The sequence below is a fragment of the Castanea sativa genome, chromosome 11, assembly GCF_040712315.1.
Source record: "Castanea sativa cultivar Marrone di Chiusa Pesio chromosome 11, ASM4071231v1".
NCBI classification, from domain to species: Eukaryota; Viridiplantae; Streptophyta; class Magnoliopsida; order Fagales; family Fagaceae; genus Castanea; species Castanea sativa.
The window spans coordinates 64,289,487-64,311,140 of NC_134023.1; the positions used below are offsets into that span (position 1 = coordinate 64,289,487).

At 33.3% G+C, this 21,654-nt stretch overlaps 2 protein-coding genes across 2 annotated transcripts; both read left to right on the forward strand.

The window, feature by feature from the left end:
• The first annotated feature begins 8,541 nt into the window (after window positions 1-8,541).
• LOC142615640 (serine carboxypeptidase-like 40) lies at window positions 8,542-14,720 on the forward strand. Its single transcript, XM_075788379.1, has 7 exons — window positions 8,542-9,049; window positions 10,336-10,440; window positions 10,553-10,827; window positions 12,704-12,964; window positions 13,337-13,548; window positions 14,258-14,363; window positions 14,445-14,720. Exons 1-7 carry the CDS (start codon window positions 8,677-8,679, stop codon window positions 14,604-14,606), a joined length of 1,494 nt encoding a protein of 497 aa, XP_075644494.1. The 5' UTR covers window positions 8,542-8,676; the 3' UTR covers window positions 14,607-14,720.
• A 5,575-nt stretch (window positions 14,721-20,295) lies between these two features.
• Window positions 20,296-20,955, forward strand: LOC142616950 (uncharacterized). The gene has a single exon (XM_075789682.1). The coding sequence runs from the start codon at window positions 20,296-20,298 to the stop codon at window positions 20,953-20,955; it is 660 nt and encodes a 219-aa protein (XP_075645797.1).
• The last annotated feature ends 699 nt before the right edge of the window (window positions 20,956-21,654 follow it).

Below are 21,654 nucleotides of genomic sequence, written 5' to 3' on the forward strand. Positions count from 1 at the left end.
CAAAAGAGGAGAGATAGATTGTTTGGTGTGTAACCATGTAAGAATTTAAGTGGCTAATGTTGACAATTTACTGTGTGAAATATTGGTTTACAAAAATTAAAATTTCAGACTATTAGAAAAAGTTAGTTATTAGCAGTAATGATTGGACACACTTATAATATATATTTTTAAATAAATTAGAATTTCAATTAGGTTGAGTTTCTATTGATCCAATATTTTAGGGCCTTTTTAAGGTGGAGGAAAGAGTTTACAAATTATTTAGTTTTTAAAAAAATAATAATTATATTAACATTGGGGGCCTTTTTTTTAATGGACTATTTGGGGGGTTTTAGCCTTTTAGGCAAGCCAGCCTAACTTCCCAAAATAAAAAGTTAGGGGTTATTCATGTTTGTGTTGATATTTTTTAGGTTGAAATTGGTAAATTCCATGACAACGTAATAATTATTAGGTTTATAACGTGTTACAAAATGTGTCCAAGATCAAATCGTCAAGATGTAACTCCAAGAAGACATTCCATTAGCGTTTTGATTGCCTTTTGATCGATTGAACTCAAGATTTGAAAGGACTTTAATTTGATCCCTACTCAATTGACTAAAAGAAAAATTTCGACAGCTTTTTTGATTACAACTTAATTGAAGTCAACAACTAGCCTTCATTTTTGTGCCCTACATGAACAACATATAAAATGTACGTCATTAACACTCCTTATCAAGGTTTAAAGATGTTGTAGCCATATCTCTCAAAAAAAAAAAAAAAAAAAAGATGTTGTAGCCATGCATCACACATGAGAGAATCTATGACTGAGATTGATCAACCCGTGAGTTAATTTAGAAAGGAGATATTAATTTGCAAAAATTTTGCTACCATATTAGTGCTTAAGGGCATGGTTTTCAGACTTAGATCGTTCAATGAACCGAAAAGGAAGAGGTTCTAGGTATTTAAGGTCGGATCGAGATTCAACCAAGGTCGGATCATAATGACATTATAATTAATTTAATAGTAATAAAATACAAATAAAGGTATTAAAATGGTAAACATTAACAAAATTTTACTAAAAATATGTCTTAAAAAATTTAAACAACTTTCAAATGAATTTTCACCATTTTCATAACATTAATAGAAAATAATAAATTATAAATAAGTGTAAAAAATTTGTGTTTAGTAATCTTTCAAATAAAAAAATAGTCTAAAATAAAATCATTTTCAACATAAATGTATAAATTGTGTATTCATATATAAAAAGCACAATTCTTGAACTAGTAATAAAATTATCAGATAATAATTGATTAAGAGGGAGATAATATGATAAATTGAAAAATTATAATTTAAACTCAAAATAAATAAAATATGAAATCCCAGAAGAACACACCAAAAGGACTTAACGTAGTGGTTAGCCTGTAGGTACAAAGTTCTTGAAAGAATGAGGAGCCTAGGTTCTATCCCTCACCGCCATCAGATTTGTAAAGATTTCTTGAAAGAATGAGGAGCCTAGATTTTATCCCTCACCTCATCAGATTTGTAAATTTTTATATTTAAAATGGCTGACATTTTGAACCGCAAATAAGAGTTAAAAAACCGGATTTTTTCACTCGATTCAAGGTTAATCGGGTCAGACCAGCTGGTCTGATCCGGGTCTAACAACTTTGCTTAAGGGTTGAAGCCATAGAATCATTCAACTAGTGTGTCACTCCAGTATTCAAACCTCAAAGAGGGTCCTTAAAGTCAGTTGGAACTTAGAAGTTTTTATTGTGAACACAAGTGGGTTGCTCGTGAAGGGTTTCATGCAATGGCAAAGCTAGGATTTCATTTCGGGGGAGGGGAGGGGAGGGGAGGGGGGGGGGGCGGGGAGATTTAAAGATAATTTTGATAATCATGTAAAATTGTATATACACTACTTTAATTGCTTTCAAAACATTTGTGGAATTTAGCCTTTTTCTTCTCTATTCTATAAATGGTTTAAATTTGGGTTACCTCATTAGATTTGTAAAATTTTATATTTAAAATGGCTAACATTTTGAACTGCAAATAAGAGTTAAAAAACCGAATTTTCACTTGGTTTAGGGTTAACCGGGCCGGACCGGCTAGTCCGATTTGGGTCTAACAACCTTGCTTAAGGGTTGAAGCCATAGAATCATTCAACTAGTGTGTCACTTTAGTATACAAACCTTCAAAGAGGTTCCCTAAAGTTAGTCAGAATTTAGAAGTTCTTATTGTGAACAAAAGTAGGTTGCTCGTGAAGGGTTTCATGCAGTGGCGAAGCTAGGATTTCATTTCAGGGGGGCAAGATCTCAAGACAATTTTGATAATCATGTAAAGTTGTATATACACTACTTTAATTGCTTTCAAAACATTTATAGAATTTAGCATTTTTCTTCTCTATTCTATAAATAGTTTAAATTTGGGTTTATAGTAGATAGTCAAAGATTAAACCATTTGTCATCTCAGTGTATCATTGGCATATCTTTTTATCTACTAATATTAGTATGTCACTTAGCTTTGTGATGAATTTGTTGAGAAAATATTGAGATTATGGCTTTATTGTTGTGTATGAAATATAAGAGCCACAAACAATTGAAATTTCATGAACAAAAAATAGGGGATAAACTTTCCAAATGTCGTGAGTAAACATGTTGAAATTCAAGTACAAGATAAAAGTTAAAAAAAATAAAAATAAAAGTGACATTAGTTTTTGTTTAAAAAGTGTTGAATCTCTCAATTGTTTTCTTTGGTGTTAGAGTGTATTAAGTAGGGGTTGCCTTTTGTTTTATCATGGGACAAAGCATTTAAGAGGTCTATACATAATACTACCCCCCCCCCCCCCCCCCCCCCAAAACCCCCTGGCTTCGTCCCTGGTTTCATGTATGAAAATTGAAAGGTTGCTGTTAACTAGTGCTGTACAGCACCCGTTAGTGTGATAAAATTTAAAATAAACTATTCACTTTTTTTAGGGATATGGAAAAAGCTGAAAATGTATTAAATGTGTATCAGTGAAAGTCAAATCATTTTGCAACCTGACCAAAATGCCCTTGAATCCAAAATTGAAAAAACGTGTTCTTTATCTCTAAATTACCCTCAGCCTTCCATGAACTCCCAAATTTATTCCCACTCTATAACCACAAAATATACAGAAATGGTATAGCAAGATCTGGGTATGGACAAGGACCTCCATCTGACCATCTCAAAAAAAATGGTCCTTCTAAAGAAAAAAAAAAAAAACACAGAAATGGCATAGCAACATCTAGGTATGGCAGGTAAGAGGAAGGATGAGAAATTTGAGAGAGTGGGTTCTTTGAAGATGTGTTTGCGTGGAGGAAAATAGAGTGGATATTGTTGAAGAAGAAAGAAGATAAAAGCGTGGAGGAAAATAGAGTGGATATTGTAGAAGAAGAAGGAAGATAAAAGTGTGGAGGAAAATATAGTGTGGAAGAAGAAGGAAGATAGGAAAGCAAATAAAGAAGATGAAGAAAGTAGATATTTGTGAAGAAATTGGTGGTTGAGAAAAAAAAGAGGAAAAAAAAAGAAAAGAAAACAAAGGGTTACGTGGGTGGGTCAGTGGGGTTAACCGAAAAAAAGAAAAAGGTGTGTCAATGGGTGTTGGGTAAAGGTAAAAAAAAAAAAAAAACCTTTTATTTAAGGACCAAAAGAAATCTCATTATGAATCTGTACTACAATAGAGATATAGAAAATGATTAAGAAAATGAATTCATACAAAGTTGTCATAAATTAATTAAGGAAATGAATACCTGATTTTTTTGGATTCAAAAATACAAATTCAAGAGCTTCTACCTAACATTTCAAACAAAATATTGGATTCAATCCCATTTCACTTGAAGTACATGTTTTCTTCTTTTTTTTTGCACCATCTGAGGAAGTACAAGTTTCTTTCTCCGGACACGTAGAGATGTTATGACCAACATGCTTACAAAGCCCACAAGTCTTCTTTTGCTTTCCTAATTCTCTTCCGCCTTTCATTCGTTTTTGCTTTGGACGGATTTTTGTCTTTGATAGCGGAGGACAATTAATGAAACAAGCTCCATCAATCACACCATTTACATTGGCATCAACCACATTTTCCTTGCCTACTAAATTTTCATCATCCAATACTAGAAATTCTTTTTCACTTAATGAGGCTTCACAACACCAATGAGATGGTAAATACAATGGTGGAATATGGTAACAATCTTTGTGAAGGAATACACTAAAAATGTGACGACAAAGTATACCCCAAAATTCAAAATGCTTGCAACTACAATTAGTCACCTCACCATCCCACAAGACCTTATGCTTTTGACTAGTTTCATCTTTATAATATTGTAGCACAAATTCAATTCGGTTTTCTTGATGAATTTAATATTGTGTTGCTCTCTCAAACTCCTTTTGAAATTTTTTGAAAGCATAAAGTGTCAAAACATTGTGTGCTTGGTCTTCTAATGGTGACAATGTTCTTAAAGAAGAACCTCTAAATGTCTCTAACATTGTATCATGTGATTGTGTTTGCTCAATATCTTCAATGGCAAGATCAGCCTAAGATTGTAAATAATAAAATAAATTAAAAACTTTTATATGACATATAAAGACTACAAATATTAACAAAAAAAAAAAAAAAAACAAATTATACAACAAAAGAAATCAAGGGTAAGTATTGACTTACTTGTTTAATGAGTTGCATCAAGTTTATGTGAGAACTAACAAACCGTTTAATAAAAACATTTATACTTTCCAATCTTCCGGTTGTTGTGATTCCACCAAAAAAATGTTCTCGAAGGTAACATGGTACCCAAAAGTGCTTGATTTAATTGGTATAAACCAATTACATGCTTGTTAGTAAACATGTCATACTTTTCTATAACTTGAGTCCATTGACCTTCAAATTCTTCACATGAGTCTAACTTGTATAACTTGTAGAACTCTATGCACCAATTTGAATATTGATTACAAAGAATAGATGTAAACCAACCACTAAACTTAGCGGTAATATGCCATATACAAAAGACATGTTTTGTGAGTAGTAATTCTTTTGATATTACCTCCGTAATCCATGGATCTTGATCTGTCAAAATTGCCTTGGGTTGTTTCTTCATTAAACATGCACAATTCTGCTAATAAAAAAATTATTAGAATATGTAAACATTTCACCCAAGAAACAAAACGCTAATTAAATAAAATGAAAAATATATATTAAATTTGACTACACTGAATATTACTCCAACCATAAACGTACCACCTCAACAATTATAAAACAAAAAATATATATTAAATTTGTATTTCTAACATTACTTTAAATTGTGTTTGTGGATTTTCTTCTTCTTTTTTTTTTTTTAAATTTATTTTTTAAATATGTGCATAACATAGACTCAGCTCAGCATACTACCTACTAATCATATGTTCCTGAATTATAAGAAGGAAATTTTTTAAGGCAAATTGCATGACTTCCAAAGTGAAATGTTAAAGAGCATTTAAAATGACTCAAGTATCATTGAAATAATCTGTAAGATAATCACCTAAGTTGTTCCAACTTCCAATGCGATATGTGAGCAAGGTGGAACAAGTAAAATTAGTAAAGTGAGAAAATTCTTCAACTTATCACCCTACAAGTTAGTCAAAATAAAAAACATAGGCTTATGGCTTGTCTATTCTGCGAAGAGTGTAGACTGTAGTAGATCCTTTCATCCTCTCACCCCCTGAATGTTGTCAAAGTCAACTACGTGTTTCACACCCATAGCATCCTTATTTATTAACATACAAAAAAACAAGTTCGAAATGGTGCTGTAAGCCTGTAATTGCGGGAATAATTTTGTATGGGTAGAGCGTATACATATGGGTCCCACATTTATGGGCCCCATTTGTCAATGAGACAAATGTCTCATGTGATCAGCGTATGAGATACTCTTTCGTAATTGTGGTCCTCTTTACTTGAGCCTAAGCACACTTATTAGCTTTTTAAAGCAATGTATTTTTCCTATCAAAAAAAAAAAAAAAAAAGCAATGTATTTTAATTATTTTTACAAAAAGTGTATTGATTTTTGCGTATTCTTTATTGTATCCATACACATCACTGATTTTACATTTTAAATACATACATTAATGAAAAAGGAAAAGAAATCACACGTGATGAGTGCCTTACAAAAAAAAAATTGCATCTTTGACATAATTTGATCTAAAAATGATTTTTTTTTATTAAAAAAATGCATCTTAAAAGAAAAAGAAAAAAGACTGTATAGTTTTTCAACAAGACAGTCATTGACACATTGTATTTTTAGTCTCAATGTGAAGTACAAGATTCTCCTTTTCCCACCAATGCACAGGAAAAAGATAACTAGGATGGTTTTTAATTGCTTTTTCCCTCACCGACAGTTGTATTCTATTTTTCTTCCTTCAACACATAGACAAAGAAAGTTGCTTTTGGGCCAAATTGGCCAATCAAAGAGTAAGGGCATGAGACCACACATAGGCCATTATTCGCATCAAAGTTGTTTTCTACTCTCTATGGGCCCATGGTTATTTCGCCCAACTTGCGTATGGCAGGTAATCATTCTTCTTTGTTCTAAAGATAAGAATGTGCAGACTGTTCGTGAATCATGAATGATGGGCCGGGTTAAATTCTCCACTGCTAATTATCTGTGATATAAAGGAAACTAAAAAGGGTAATATTAAAAAAAAAAGAAAAGAAAAAAAATCTATACGAAATAGAAAATTCACATGTACAACTTGTGTCTAGCGCGTTTTTATACCGGATATACTGTAATAGCGCGTTTTTGTACCAAACACACCATGATTGGGACGCATGTCATCATCATAGTGTGTTTAGTGTAAAAAAGTACTAAATACAAGTTGTATTCAAAATTCACAAAAATATATTCAATTTAGAATTACTTATAATAATCTGAAAGGAAAATAACGGGGAAACAAATAAAAATAAGATAAAACATATACAGACAATGCTCTCTCTCTCTCTCTCTCTCTGTGGGGTTCATGGTGATAAATGATAATATCACAAAATCTCTGGCAACACACACAAAATAAAAGTAAAAGATGAAGAGGGATCCAGCTATTAGATACTAAATAGGGCTCTCTCAATACCCTTTTTAGACAATTATTTTTAGTGGAGCAATTTTGGTTACATTATTTTTTAAACATTTTTTTTAGTGATTATTGTGATGAAATAATATTACTTTCATATGAGCTCATCCTTAACAATTTTATTTATTTATTTATTTGTTTATCAAACTCTAATCATAATAGACCATATCTAGATGTGAAAAATTTTGTACTTTTAAATTATGGCTTTGAGTGCTCTTCTCATGAGTGGCACTTCATGTTTAAAAAAAAGATACAAGAGAAGTATTTAAGTAAAATCATTTGTAACTTAGACTTTATTAAAGGATAAGGAGGAAATTTTTAAATCAAGGGCCCCTCCCTTCAACTATTTTTGGGAGCCAGCGGATGGTCTTTGTTTTCTTTCTTTCTTGTACCTTTTTGAAAATAACAAAGTGGGATGTGGGGATGAGTATAAATTTGATCGGATTGAGATTTGATATAATAGTTAGGGTTATTACATCACGTAATACCGTTTTTAATGATTGTAATTAAATATATTTTTAATCTTAGTCGTTGGATAAATTTTTTTCAACTTTACGACTTATTTATTTATTTATTTTTTAACTCACATAAAAGGTGGTATTGCACGATGCAATAACCCAAACCTAAATCTTTATGCATCTATATTATCCCATAAAAATAAAAAATAAAAAGTAGAAAGTAGGATGTGGGGAAAAGTAGGTCAATGAGAATAAAGTGTTCCAGCGTGTTTACACGAGGGTGATTGATTTTTGTGGAAAATTATGAGATAGTTAGTGGAAGCTTCATTTTTTTGTTAAAACAACAAAGTGAATGATTATTGGAGGTTTAGTTTTAAAATAATGACAAAGTTGATGGTTTGCAAGAAGTACCACACACGTTCTTGTAAATTGGCTAGGAAAGTTCCTAGTGGAATTGACTCATTGACTTAAACGTTAATGCTTGCCCCAAGTATTGTACATGGTTTTATGAGTATACTGATCAATGAATAAGCAAAATCAAAACATTAAATAAACACTATTTTCTTTTAGGATGTGCTTAAATAATTTTTCAGCAAATTTACCAAATATGTTAAATAAAAAAATGAAATTACCTTATATGTCGGTTGTCATTTTAACTTCAGTAAATAAGTAAAACCCTTGAGCAAAATAAATACAAATCACTTGTGAGATGGGTAACTCGAGCTCTAGTAAAGTCTATAAAGTTTTTAAAATATTAATTGTTTGAGTAATTTAGATTTTGCCATATTATCAATCAATTAAATAAACGTTAAATTAGTGTTATGCAATGTTTATTTAGATGTTGACGTGGGTATTGAAAAATTTTAACAGCTTATTTAGCAACCAACGGTTGAGATTATAAGGTGGAATTACTCTACAAACTTTAAGAGAATCATAATTTTTATATACATAATCTTTATCATATTTAAAAAAAAAAAATCCTACAATCCTAACCCTTCATGTACATTGAGATGTATCAACTTGCAATATTCTTTCTCCTTCCGTATAAATAGCCAGTTTGGATCATAACGCACCATCTTTTTCCTTTTCTTTCTTTCTCCATTTGCTTGATTTCTGTGAAGAAAGAAAAAGAAAAGCAATGAACAGTAAATCTTTGTATTGGATTCTTTTATTCTTTCTCAGCCTTTCATGCTTCCTGGCTCAAACTCATGGAAAGAAGGGAAGGCACGGTTTGGACTATCTTTACAAGGCCAGGTTGAAGCAAAATTTTGGTGTGGACACGAGTCTTTTCAAGGTGAATGATCATGTCAATGAAGCTAATGTTCATCCTCAGGTAGGGTTGAAGCAGGAAGATAGGATTGAGAGATTGCCTGGACAACCATATGTGAATTTCTCTCAATATGGTGGTTATGTCACAGTGGATAAATCAGCTGGTCGAGCGCTTTATTACTATTTTGTTGAAGCACATCATTCTAAGAATTCATTGCCTCTTCTTCTTTGGCTCAATGGAGGTACTTGATCTATTTCTTGTCTTCACAGTTTCTGTTTCTTTCCTGGTCTTTTTCTCTTTTCATCTTATCTGTTTCCTTCTATAGAGCCAGGGAGTGATAGTATGGATAAGAATACATGAAACAGTACTGTTAATGGTATTACAATTTTACTTAAAGAACTTCCATAAATCGATGCAGCATAAAATTTCCTTTGAAAAATAAAGAAACCAAAACAGCTTTTTCACATTCTCTCCTGACTTACTGGATATTTGGTTCTCTGGTTGATCACACGTCCTCTACTCACAGACAACATCCTGGTAATACTTTATGTTTCTTAAGTGCATGTCCTAGAATTCTAAGTGATGATATGGGATTAAAACCCCCACTCTTACACACCACCACCCAATTCTTTTGTAGTGAAACTTTGGAAGAGACCTTTGGTGACTGTTTGACAAGATTATTTTTGCCAACTTATTTTACTATTCTGCTTATTTTTTTTACTATTCATATGTTTATTTTTTGGTATTATTCATGGGTCACATTATAGAATTTCAGCTAACTTTTACTTTTATTTACAGTACTTTTAGTAAAAAATTTTTAATTTTAGCAAAATAAATAGATTTTAAACAGACACTTAGACGAAGTTTTTGAATGATATTATACCCCCTTTTTTTTTTTTTTTCCAAATTATTGAAAAAATAATTGAATGATGTCTGTTTTTCAAACTTTATGTGTGTGTGGTACGTAAGATTTTTGGTTCAAGTCGCTCAACCAATATTTTAAGACCACGCTTAAATAGATATTCTCTATCATCACCTAATATGTGACTTGGAAGACTACACTTCTCCCAGAGATTGATCCAATGCCCTCAGAACTCTAGACAATCACAATGAAAAATATATTGATCGTATGATTTGATAAAATTATTTATCATATTTTTATCCTATTATAGTCAAGATGACCATGCATTTTGAGTTATATATTATTTTGGTCCCGGTGTGTTTTCAATGGAGATACTAATTGAGCTATAAAGTTGGGCGCTACCATTTTTTTTTTCTTTTGAAAAAATTTAAAAACCCTTGTGCGTAATTGGGATTATATTACTTTATTAGCATTTATATATTGAGATTATTAAAGGCACTTGGATGCCATTAATTTAGAGATGTTAAATATTATATAACATAACTTTATTATTTTTAAGAACATACAATATTATATATACATTATGTGCCACCTGGATTTTTTTTTTGAGAAGGTGCCACCTAATTAATACTATTAATTAATGTCAAACCTTTATTTATCCACAGGTCCAGGTTGTTCATCTTTTACTGGAGCATTGGTTGAGCTTGGACCATTTCGTGTGCACAGTGATGGCAAAACACTTTATACAAACAATTTTTCATGGAATTATGGTATACTTATCTAATTATTATTTTTTGCCAAATATTCTAAATTTATTTATTTTTTCTTTGTCTAAAACTGAAGCTAAATTTTATCTTAATTTGGAATTTTTTTTTTCTACAGCTGCAAATGTTCTGTTCCTTGAGTCTCCAGCTGGTGTAGGATTTTCTTACTCCAATACAACATCGGATTATGATAAGAGTGGGGATAGTAGAACTGCAGCAGATAATTATGTGTTTTTGGTGAATTGGTTAGAGAGATTTCCAGAATACAAGGATCGTGACTTTTATATTTCAGGAGAAAGCTATGCTGGACATTATGTTCCCCAACTTGCACATACCATTCTCTACCATAACAAGAAAGCTAACAAGACCATTATCAACCTCAAAGGAATTATTGTACATCTCTCTTTCTCTCTCTCTCTCTCACAAAATAATTGCAAGTTTTAAGAGTCTAAGGTAAATAACAGGATGTCAAACCAAGTGTGGTTATAATCCTTATACTTTTCAAAATCACTCTTTCTCACAAAGTAATTGCAAGTTTTAAGAGTCTAAGGGAAATAATTGGGTGTCACACTCAGTGTGGTTATAAATTCCTTATGCATACTTTTCAAAATGAAGAAAAACATACAATAATTGGAAGAGTCTAAGGGAAATAATTGGACGGGACAATAAAAGTGGTTATAAATCCTTTTCAAAAACAAATAATGAATGAAACTTACAAGTTAAAGTAGAAATTACATTTCACTAAATAATACATTTTTTATACTTATCCTACTAAACTATAAAAATATATACTTACCCCCTTAACTATAAGAATGAACACTTCTTTAATCTATTATTCATGATATTATGTGAAAAATATTACACGGATAATAGTTTAGAGGGATAAGTGTGCACTTTTATAGTTTAAGGAGATAAGTGTTATGCGAGTAATAATTTAGAAAAGTATGTCTATAATCTTATGGCATTACTAGAACAATGTTTCCAAACAGCTCCATAATTTACCTGAAGTCAAAATGAATGTTGCTTAGTCCTTTTTTTTTCTCGTAAATTTTTATGAAGGAGAAGAAATATGGTGGTCATGACAGTGGGTCCAACACGGCTTGGCTAGACTATGACAAACATTATGAAGACCCAGCCCAACGAAGTTCCACGTTCTTTGTGTCTTTATCTCTTATTTTCTTTAGTCTCTATAGAGTATAGACTCAATAATAAGAATCGATGACTTAGACCGCAACAATAATTTTTTTTTTTTAGTGATCATATGAGTTATGGACTAACAAAACTTTCATGTGATTTACATGGTCTTATTATGTTCTAGTCCTCAAAGTTTCTTAAGTATAAAACTTAGTCCTTTTAAAATGACTAAATTTAGTCCTTCGAAGTTAAAAATAAGAGGACTAACCAATAAAAATAACAATTCACTTTAAAGACATGACTTAGACTATAACAATAACATGTTTTTAGTGATCCTATGAGTTATGGACTTACAAAACTTTCATGTGATTGGTGCTATGATTTTTCTAATTTGCTAAAAATAATCCTCTTTAAATTAATGGTTAAAAAATAAAAGGACTAAATTTAGAGCATAAAATTGAATGAGGTTAAAATTGTTAAAGAAAGAAGATAAAAAAGAACCCTCTGATTTAGGGAAGTGAGGGAAACAATAATGTGGTTCCCTAGGATTAAAGGTGGTTATATTTAAAATAAACTCATAAAATCTTTACAAAAACTATATTGTAAAGGATTTAAGTCAAAAATAAAAATTTTCTATCTAATGTTTTGATTCTTGCTTTATATTCCATCAATTACAACTTATCATTTATTTTTTATTTTACTTATCTTGTAAATTAAATAACTAAAATTTTAAATACATGACATACTAGAATTAGTGAAGCATAAGATGAAAAAAAAAAATGAGAAGGAGGATTTCTATTATTAAGCCACTCATAATAACTAAGAAAAATGTACAAAGAAGCTTATTGATAATTGTTTGTAATACGTGTGTTTTAATTAGATTTTTTTTGTTAGTTTAATAGGTTATTTGTTTATGGACATGTTTTTCAACTTTTTTTTTTTTTTTTTCTAAGTATGACTGTATTTTTGTCAACTTTTAGGAGGAAAAAAAAAAAAAAAAAACAAAAGAAGGAAACAACATCTCAATAGTATCTTTATCTTGCTCCCATTAATTTCCTTTATAATTATGTTTCACGTGTTATTTTAATATATGCTTTCTCAATTCTCATTGATTTCTTATTCATAATATATGCAGATTGGAAATGCAGTAATCAATGATGAAACTGACGAACAAGGATTAATCGATTACCTTGGAAGCCACGCTATCATTTCGAACGAAGATGTGTATCAAATACACAAATACTGTGATTTTTCACCCAATGCCACTGCTCAATCTCGTGAGTGCGAAGAATCCTATGTAGCTCTCGAAGATAATATTATCGCCATCAATATCTATAACATTTATGCTCCCTTGTGCTTGTCTTCCAATGTAACAACTCGACCCAAGAGAGCATCTGTAAGTTGATCGACATCTTTTTCTAAAAAAGAAAAAAGAAAAAAGAAAAAAATCTAGAACCATAATTAAATTATCACATAACTGTGACGTGAAAGAGTGAGAGTGGAGAAAAAAAAAATAGTAGATCGATGTGTTAGTGATAAACAATCATTCACAATCCGTCACGTCAGAGCTGTTAAAAAAAATTGTGAAATAATTTGTGGTCTTAGAACTATTCTTTCTATATTTGTGTTGCTTGAGTCTAAATTAGAAGCTTAAATCATTTTAAGGGGATGCAAATTTACCCCATTTCTTTTATTACATTATATAAATGTTCACTAGCTCTTAGAAAATTTGAAGTAAATTGTTTTGTTTTGTTATTTTGTGCTGCAGATACTAGAATTTGATCCATGTAGTAATAACTATATGTATGTTTATCTGAATCGACCTGATGTTCAAGAAGCCCTTCATGCTAATGTTACTAAACTCACACATGACTGGGAACAATGTGGTGATACCATACAAGATTGGACCGATAGCCCGTCAACCATTATTCCCCTTTTGAAGGAATTTATGGACAATGGAATTCGAGTGTGGATTTTTAGGTAAAGATGGCATAAGGAATTAAAAAATATATAGTGTATTTCAACCTTTATTTATTTTTTCTTTTATAGTATTATCATTATCATCTTGATAAAAAATTAAAATTATCATCACCATTGTCAAGTTACATATGGTGAAATTCTTTGTTAATGATACACCACTTATTGCTCGTGGCATAGCATTTTGAAACCACATTTTTTTCATGGTGAAGTTTTTTTTTAAAATCCCACTTTTTTTTAGGTATAGCCTTTTCAAACAGCTCATTTTCAATTTTATTTTTTTAAAGTTGTACCAAATGGACTTTTAATAAGTGTAATAATATTAACATTTTGAAAATATCACCATACGTTGCATTATGCATTTTCCTTTATGTTAATCAAATGTTATTTATCATTCTTTTTGAGAGTTATGTTACTTACCATTTGATTCATAATTTCATGTTATATGCACATTTTTAAAATACACAAAAATTTGAAATGTAAATATTTTATAGATATGATAGTTATTACTCTCTAATTATCTTGATATTTTGTAAACATGAAACATGACAAGCGATATAATATTAATAACAGCTATACAAATTATTAGTTCAGCCTAATTGATTAAAACAGGGATTGTGAATCGTACCTGAAATCATTATCCGTACGAATATACTATCAAATTAAAAAAAAAAAAAAAAACTCAAATGAGTATTTATTGGATGAAATGCAGTGGCGACATTGATGGAAGGGTTCCTGTTACTTCAACACTATACTCTATAAACAAAATGGAACTTAGTGTAAAGACTCCATGGCAGCCTTGGTTCCTCAATCAAGAGGTAACTTCTTTTATATATATAAATACAAAGATGTTCTTGGGTTCCTCAGTTTGAGAGCTAAATTCTTTGTTGGTGTCACAGGTTGGTGGCTATACTCAAGTGTATAAAGGAGACCTAACATTTGCAACAGTAAGAGAGGCAGGGCATCAAGTTCCAAGCTATCAACCTGCAAGAGCACTTTCTTTGATCAAACACTTCCTTAAAGGCACACCTCTTCCCAATATTACTGCATTTAGGATTTAACTAAGTTTGTTCTTATATATGTCTTTCTAGTGCTAATATTTCCTTTTGAGTTTTGATTATGTTCAATCAGCTTGAATTATAAAAAGTTAATAGCAAGTTGCTGTTTAGAGCAAAGCCTAAGTTTTTTTCTTCTTCTTCTTTTTTTCCCCTACACAATTTAATATGCATTTTGCATTTTTTTTTCCAACATCTCCAACCATGTATATCTACCATTATTATTTCAACAAATTCAACAATGTTTAGTTCAAATAACACATACTTTTTTTTACAAAAACAGAGTTGAGAAGGTGAGGTTGGATTGGATTCAAAAGGCGATAGATGCAAGTAGGATTTATTGAAAAAATAAGCTTTGTGTTATTGACCCCTTAATTATCATTTGATTTTCTAGATTAATTTGATACATGCACAATTGTAATGTAATGCAAAATTGTAAATTTGACTACGCAATCTTACAACATTTTGTTGGAAATAAGTCTAGAAGATCAAATGTTCGTCAATGGTCTTGTAGCTGAATTAGCACTTCTCCATACACAAGGTGTTTTGGGTGGTAGGGAGAAGGATTCGAGTTGCTCATGTGCTTCAATCAAACCATTGCATTAAAAGTTTTGGCCAAAATAAGCCTTAATAGTTAATGTGCATCTGAAAATATTTTTTTCTCGCCCTAGTTTCTCCCTGGAGAGACTAGAACGTAGAACGCCGTTATCTTCCCTGGAATGATAAATCTCACCCTCTGCTAATCCTCTCTAGCTATAGGGTTTTCTTTTGACCTCCGTTCCTCTTATGCATGGTCTAATCCTTGTCTTATTCCCTATCAACATCGCTTTGCCTTCATGGAAGATATACTTTACGACTGGAAGAAACTTTCACTGACAGATGAGGAAGACGTGAAGCTTAGTCTGTCGAAGTCCAAAAACTTACGAAGCAAGGAGTATGTTTTGGCTGCCAAGTTCCTTACCAAGAGATCCCTTAATGTGGAAGCAATAGGCCGCACGTTTAAACCTTTGTGGAGAGCCAAAAAGGACTTCGAGGTGCGCGAAGCAGGCGACCATATACTCTTGTTCATATTCGAATTCCAATCTAACGCAGAACGGGTCCTTGCTAATGAGCCATGGACGTTTGATTAACATGCTATCCTGTTACAGAGATTTGATGGTCTACACCGTCCAGGTATTTGAGGTTCACCAAACTGAAATTTTGGGTGCAAAAACATGGATTGCCGATGCGTCTGCTTGACTCCGAGACGACAATTGAGTTGGGAGAAACACTAGGACAGGTATCTCCGTGTGAGAATCTCAGCGAATTGGTGGGAGGGGAGTTTTTAGGTGTCCAGGTGGAAATTGATATCTCAAAACCTCTTTGTCGGGGTCGATGGATAACATTGGACGATGAAGAGGAGAACTGGGTTTCTTTTAAATATGAGAAACTTCCCAATTTTTGTTATTGGTGTGGTATGATTTCTCATGATGGAAAAGATTGCAAGACCTGGTTAGCAAGGAAGGATTCATAAACCACAGAACCTCATGAATATGGACCATGGTTAAGAGCAGAGCCATATAACCCGAGAAGAACTCCGTTCATCGTGGTTGTTGGAATGGGCGATGGTTTGGGAGGCGCTACAAAAAACTCCAAACCTGCAACAGCCGAGAAGCCACCTGTGACAGCGGTTAGGAAAACTAGGGAAATCACGAATAATCTGAATCCGGTGAGGTGGCAGGAGCGGACCTGGAGCGTGAGTCAGTTATGGAAATTCAAGAATTGAGGGAGCACATCACGCAATCAGTCCGAGATACTAGAAACCAGACATTAAAGGTAATTGATTCCAACCCGGAATTAAATTCTTTCCATACTAATAACGCTGATTTTGAAACACAGATTCAAAAATTAGATTTGGCTATTGGAAACTATGACAAGAGGGGAGAGCATGTGGATCCTAGGACAGCTGACACCTCACAAGTTTTAGCTAAAAATGGGAAGCAATTAACTCTCTCATCGCCAGCTCAACATGCAGCAAGTCTAGAGCAAGCAACCCACGTGGTAGAAAATTCAACACCTCCCATTCCAACAAACGGAACTCTACGCACGTGCAAAAGGCTGGCAAGAGAAACTAATATGGAAACTGACACACCACAGGGTCCCACGGTTACAAAAAGAAGCAGAGAAGAAGTATTGGAGTATTTTCCTAAGTTACCTACAAAAAAACTACAAGTTTCAAAGGAAGACAGTTAACAAAATTTAATGGTGGAGGCTGCTCAGCAGCCCCGCCAAGCACAATGAATCTCATAGTATGGAACTGTCGTGGGCTTGGGAACCTGCGTATAGGAAAGGAGCTTGAAGCATTGATTCGGGCTAAAAATCCATCCGTCGTGTTCTTAGCCGAGACATGGGCAGATGAAGCTAGGCTAAAAGAAGTCCAAAGAAATATTAAGTTTGATAATCTGTTTTTTGTAGAAAGAAATCCTAGAGGGGGTAGGGGTTTAGCACTCTATTGGAAAAATTCTAGTGATGTACATGTAGACTCTTTTTCCAAATATCATATTGATTTAATAATTAATAAAGATGGTGATGATGAATGGAGATTCACAGGTTTTTATGGGGAACCAGTAACACATATGAGAAGTGAAGCATGGAATAAACTTCGGTTACTCAATACTAGACATAATCTTTCCTGGCTTTGTGCTGGGGACTTTAATGAAATCACAAGAAGCTCGGAAAAATTGGGAGGCAGCAATAGAAGCCAAGCTCAGATGTAACTTTTTAGAGATGTCATTGATGAATGCGGATTTCTTGACCTAGGCTATGTGGGAGAACAATTTACATGGAGGAAACATTTTGCTGATGGCCATTCACTGTGGGAGAGATTGGATCATGGACTGGCCAACCATGATTGGTTCATGAAATTTCCAGGGTCAAAGATTCACCACTAGAATTCGGATTCTTCAGATCACTCTCTGCTATGGATCTCCATAAATGGGTTGGATATTCCACCTTATGCCAAACCATTCAGGTTTGAAGAAATATGGCTCTCTGATTGTGGGTGTTCAGATATTGTAGAGGCGGTATGGCTGTCAAGGACAGAAGAGGATGATCAAGATCAAGTCATTCGTAAAATAGACAAATGTGGTAAAGAGCTTAGGAAATGGGACTGGGATTGTTTTGGAAATGTTAGAAAGGTATTGAGTCGAAAGAGAAAGGATTTAAAAGAGGCTGAAAGGGTAGCCATGAGATCGGGAAACAATCAGCAAGTCTGTGTTTTGAAAAAGTAGATAGCTGAATTGGTTGATAAAGAAAATAAACTTTGGTTCCAGAGATCTAAAATCATGTGGGCAAAATTTGGTGATAGAAATTCAAATTTCTTTCACAGCCATGCTTCTCAAAGGAAGAGGAAAAATATGATCCGAAGATTGAAAGACCATAATGGCCGTGTGATTGATAACAATGAGGATATAGCTGAATGTCTTGTGCAATACTACCAGGAACTTCTCCAAACAGCCAACTAGCAACTTTGTACCTTAGTGACAGATTCCACTCAGAGAGTCATTACTGTGGAGATGAATTCCATGCTCTCATTCGAGTTCACTCATATGGAGGTCAAGCAAGCCATCAACCAAATGGCCTCGCCTAAGGCCCCTAGGCTTGATGGTATGCCACCTCTCTTCTATCAATACTATTGGAATTTAATTGGTGATGATATTTTTGATACTGTGATGCATTATCTTAATTCTGCTACTTTACCTAAACACTTCAATTACACTTTTATTACTCTCATTCCAAAAAGAAAAATCCTGAATTTGCCTTTGAATTTAGACCTTTCAGTTTGTGTAACGTTTTGTATAAAAATTTCTCCAAAGTCCTAACAAATAGACTTAAGAAAATTTTGCCTGATATTATTACTGAGAATCAAAGTGCTTTCACTAAAAGTCGACTTATCTTTGACAATATATTGGTAGCTTTTGAGTCTTTACACAGTATGCAGAGACATAAAGGAAAGGAAGATTGTATGGCCATCAAGCTTGACATGAGCAAAGCATATGATAGAGTGGAGTGGTCTTATTTGTCCTCAATCATGGAAAAAATGGGGTTCACAGAGCACTGGATCAATCTCATGATGCTATGTGTCAAAACTGTGACATATTCCATACTGGTAAATGGGGAACCCAAAGGCAGGATCACACCAACAAGAGGCATTTGCCAAGGAGACCCACTCTCTCATTTCCTATTCTTACTTTGCACTGAAGGCCTTAATGGACTACTTAATCAAGCCTCTCATCAAGGACACATTAAGGGCTACTCTCTTTGTCGAAATAGTCCATGACTAACCCATCTTTTGTTTGCAGATGATAGCCTGTTGTTTTGCAGGGCCACCATAGAGGAGTGCCAAAGGGTTCTGAATATTTTGAAAGTGTATGGGAAATGCTCAAGTCAATAGATTAACTGAAGCAAGACAACAATTTTCTTTAGTAAATCTACCAGTGATGATATCAGAAATCAAATAAAGTTGGCACTTAGGGTACTAGAAATTATTCAGTATGAAAAATACTTGGGATTACCATCCTTGGTGGGGAGAAACAAGAAAGCAAGCTTCAATTATATTAAGGAACGAATGTGGAAAAAATTGCAGGGCTGGAAGGAGAAACTCCTATCACAAGCTGGAAGGGAGATCTTAATAAAAGCAGTCGTCCAAGCTATTCCAATCTATACTATGAGTTGTTTCAAACTTCCTTTGGGGCTTTGCTCAGAAATCGAGAGCTTGATAAGAAGATTTTGGTGGGGTTAGAAAGGTGACCGGAGAAAAATTCATTAGGTGAAGTGGGATACACTCTGCCTCCCAAAGAAGGAAGGTGGTATGGGCTTCAAAGATCTAGCCAACTTTAATGATGCTCTCTTGGCCAAGAAAGCTTGGAGATTACTTCATAATAAGGATTCCCTCTTTTATAGAGTCTTTAAAATGAAGTTTTTTCCAAATTGTAGTATTTGGGAGGCTCAAGAATCTAGTTTTGGCTCGCATGCTTGGCATAGCATTTTAAAGGGAAGAGATGTGCTACTTAAGGGAGCAAGATGGAGGGTTGGGTGTGGAGAAGCAATTAGCATTTGAAATGATGCGTGGCTGCCATCACAGGATCATCCACAAGTCCTTTTTGACATGGTACCAGGTTTTAAAGATGCAAGAGTTTCTGAGCTCATCAACCCGATCATAAGAACATGGGACTTAGATTTAGTGCATGGATTGTTGTCATTTGATGAAGCTGCTTTGGTTTTCAGCATCCCTTTAAGTCGTACTCCCAATGGAGGACAAGATCATTTGGCCCTTCACCCTATCAGATATTTACACTGTAAATTCAGGCCCTAAATTTCTTGCAAAACTAACTTCTATGCAGGTCCCTTTAGTCAACACGCAGCAGCAGAATGAAGTGTGGAATTAGATTTGGGGGCTCAATGTCCCCCAACAAGGTGCGGAACTTTATGTGGCGAGCGTGCAAAGAAGCCATACCAGTGAAGCAAAACTTAATGAAGAGGAGGATATTATTGGAAGACAAGTGTGAGCAATGTGGGGTTGAGGCTGAAACAGTATTCCATGCTTTGTGGGAGTGTGCCATGCTAGATGATATTTAGGATGGTGTTCCAGATTTTGAAGACCGAAGACTGAGACTTGATCATTTTGGTCCATGAGAAAAGAAAAAATATAGACCTCATGGCCATGGTGATGTGGACGATATGGCATAGGCGAAATCAAATTCGAGTGAGCACAAATGACTTTCCCAAAGCTCAGGTTCTCCAACAAGCATCTCAGACCCTTACCACTTTTCAACAGAGCCAATACTCCCTTAGTCAACCTTTAGCTGTCATTCGACCCCAGGCCAGTGCTCAATGGAGTCCACCTTCGGCGAATTGTCTCAAACTGAATTTTGATGGGGCAGTTTTTTCGGAGCTGGGCAAGGTGGGTTTTGGAGTGGTAGTTCACGATTGTCAAGGAAAGGCTATAGCTTCGCTGTTAGAGCAAGCCCTTCTGCCATTTTCGCTGGTCATAGTGGAAGCCATGGCAGCAGCAAGGGCAATGTCCTTCGCACAAGAACTTGGTATTTCAAAGTTCATGCTTGAAGGTGATTCGAAAGTGGTAATAAATTCTCTTCCAAGTAAGGAAGCCTCCCTATCTTCTTTTGGCCATCTTCTAGAGTCTGACAAATCCTTATTAGTTACCAGTAAATGTATTGCTTTTTCTCATGTTCGTAGAACTAGTAATAAAGTAGCCCACAACCTAGCTAGACATGCAAGACACGTTAGAGGTTTGTCGGTGTGGGTGGAGGATGTTCCACCACACCTCTATGATGTACTTTTTGTTGATCCTGGCTGATTTTCAATACAAGTAGCAATCTTCATTCTCAAAAAAAAAAAAAAAAAGAAGAAGTCAATGTGCATCTTTATGATTAAACTTGACCACGTGCAATTACAATTAGTTATTCCACCTATGATGGTGTTGCGCTGTTTTATTTTTGGAAAATTTTGTAAAGAAATTTTGTATTGGGGTAATAAATTTTGAGTATGAAATTAAAGATTGTTACAAACAAAATCAAAATAAGAAAAAATTTAACAAAAATTTAAATATTTTTTAGAGGAGAAAAGCTTAAAATTATACATCTATATATATATATATATATTTTAAAAATTTTGGATTTAAAAAAAATTAGTTTGATTCTGAAAAATAAAAATTTGAACACTTAATGGAAACATTTAATGAAAGTTGATAGAGATGCCTTAATTAAATAAACTTGAACTTTAATAACTCAATTAAATGAAAGTAAATTTTAAGGCCTAAAATGAATTTTAGTCAGATTTAGAGGATGCAATTTACATTTTTACTCTATTATTTTTATTTGTGTATTTTACAACCCGTGTTATATCAAAGAGTCTTTGACATGCGTATTTTTTATTAAAAAAAAATTTCAATTTAGTTGATAACTGAATATTAAATAGTATTATTCAATGACAACAAATTTTACCTAACATTTAAACAAATCCCGAATTTTATTGCAAACATTTTGGTGGATTTAGT

Bases quoted from the DNA above. Each gene is read 5' to 3' on its own strand.
- LOC142616950 (XM_075789682.1), top strand. From the start codon at position 20,296: ATGGCCATGGTGATGTGGACGATATGGCATAGGCGAAATCAAATTCGA.
- LOC142615640 (XM_075788379.1), top strand. From the start codon at position 8,677: ATGAACAGTAAATCTTTGTATTGGATTCTTTTATTCTTTCTCAGCCTT. The intron at 10,441-10,552 runs GTATACTTATCT...TTTTTTCTACAG, and splicing joins CAATTTTTCATGGAATTATG to CTGCAAATGTTCTGTTCCTT. The intron at 10,828-12,703 runs GTACATCTCTCT...TAATATATGCAG, and splicing joins TCAACCTCAAAGGAATTATT to ATTGGAAATGCAGTAATCAA.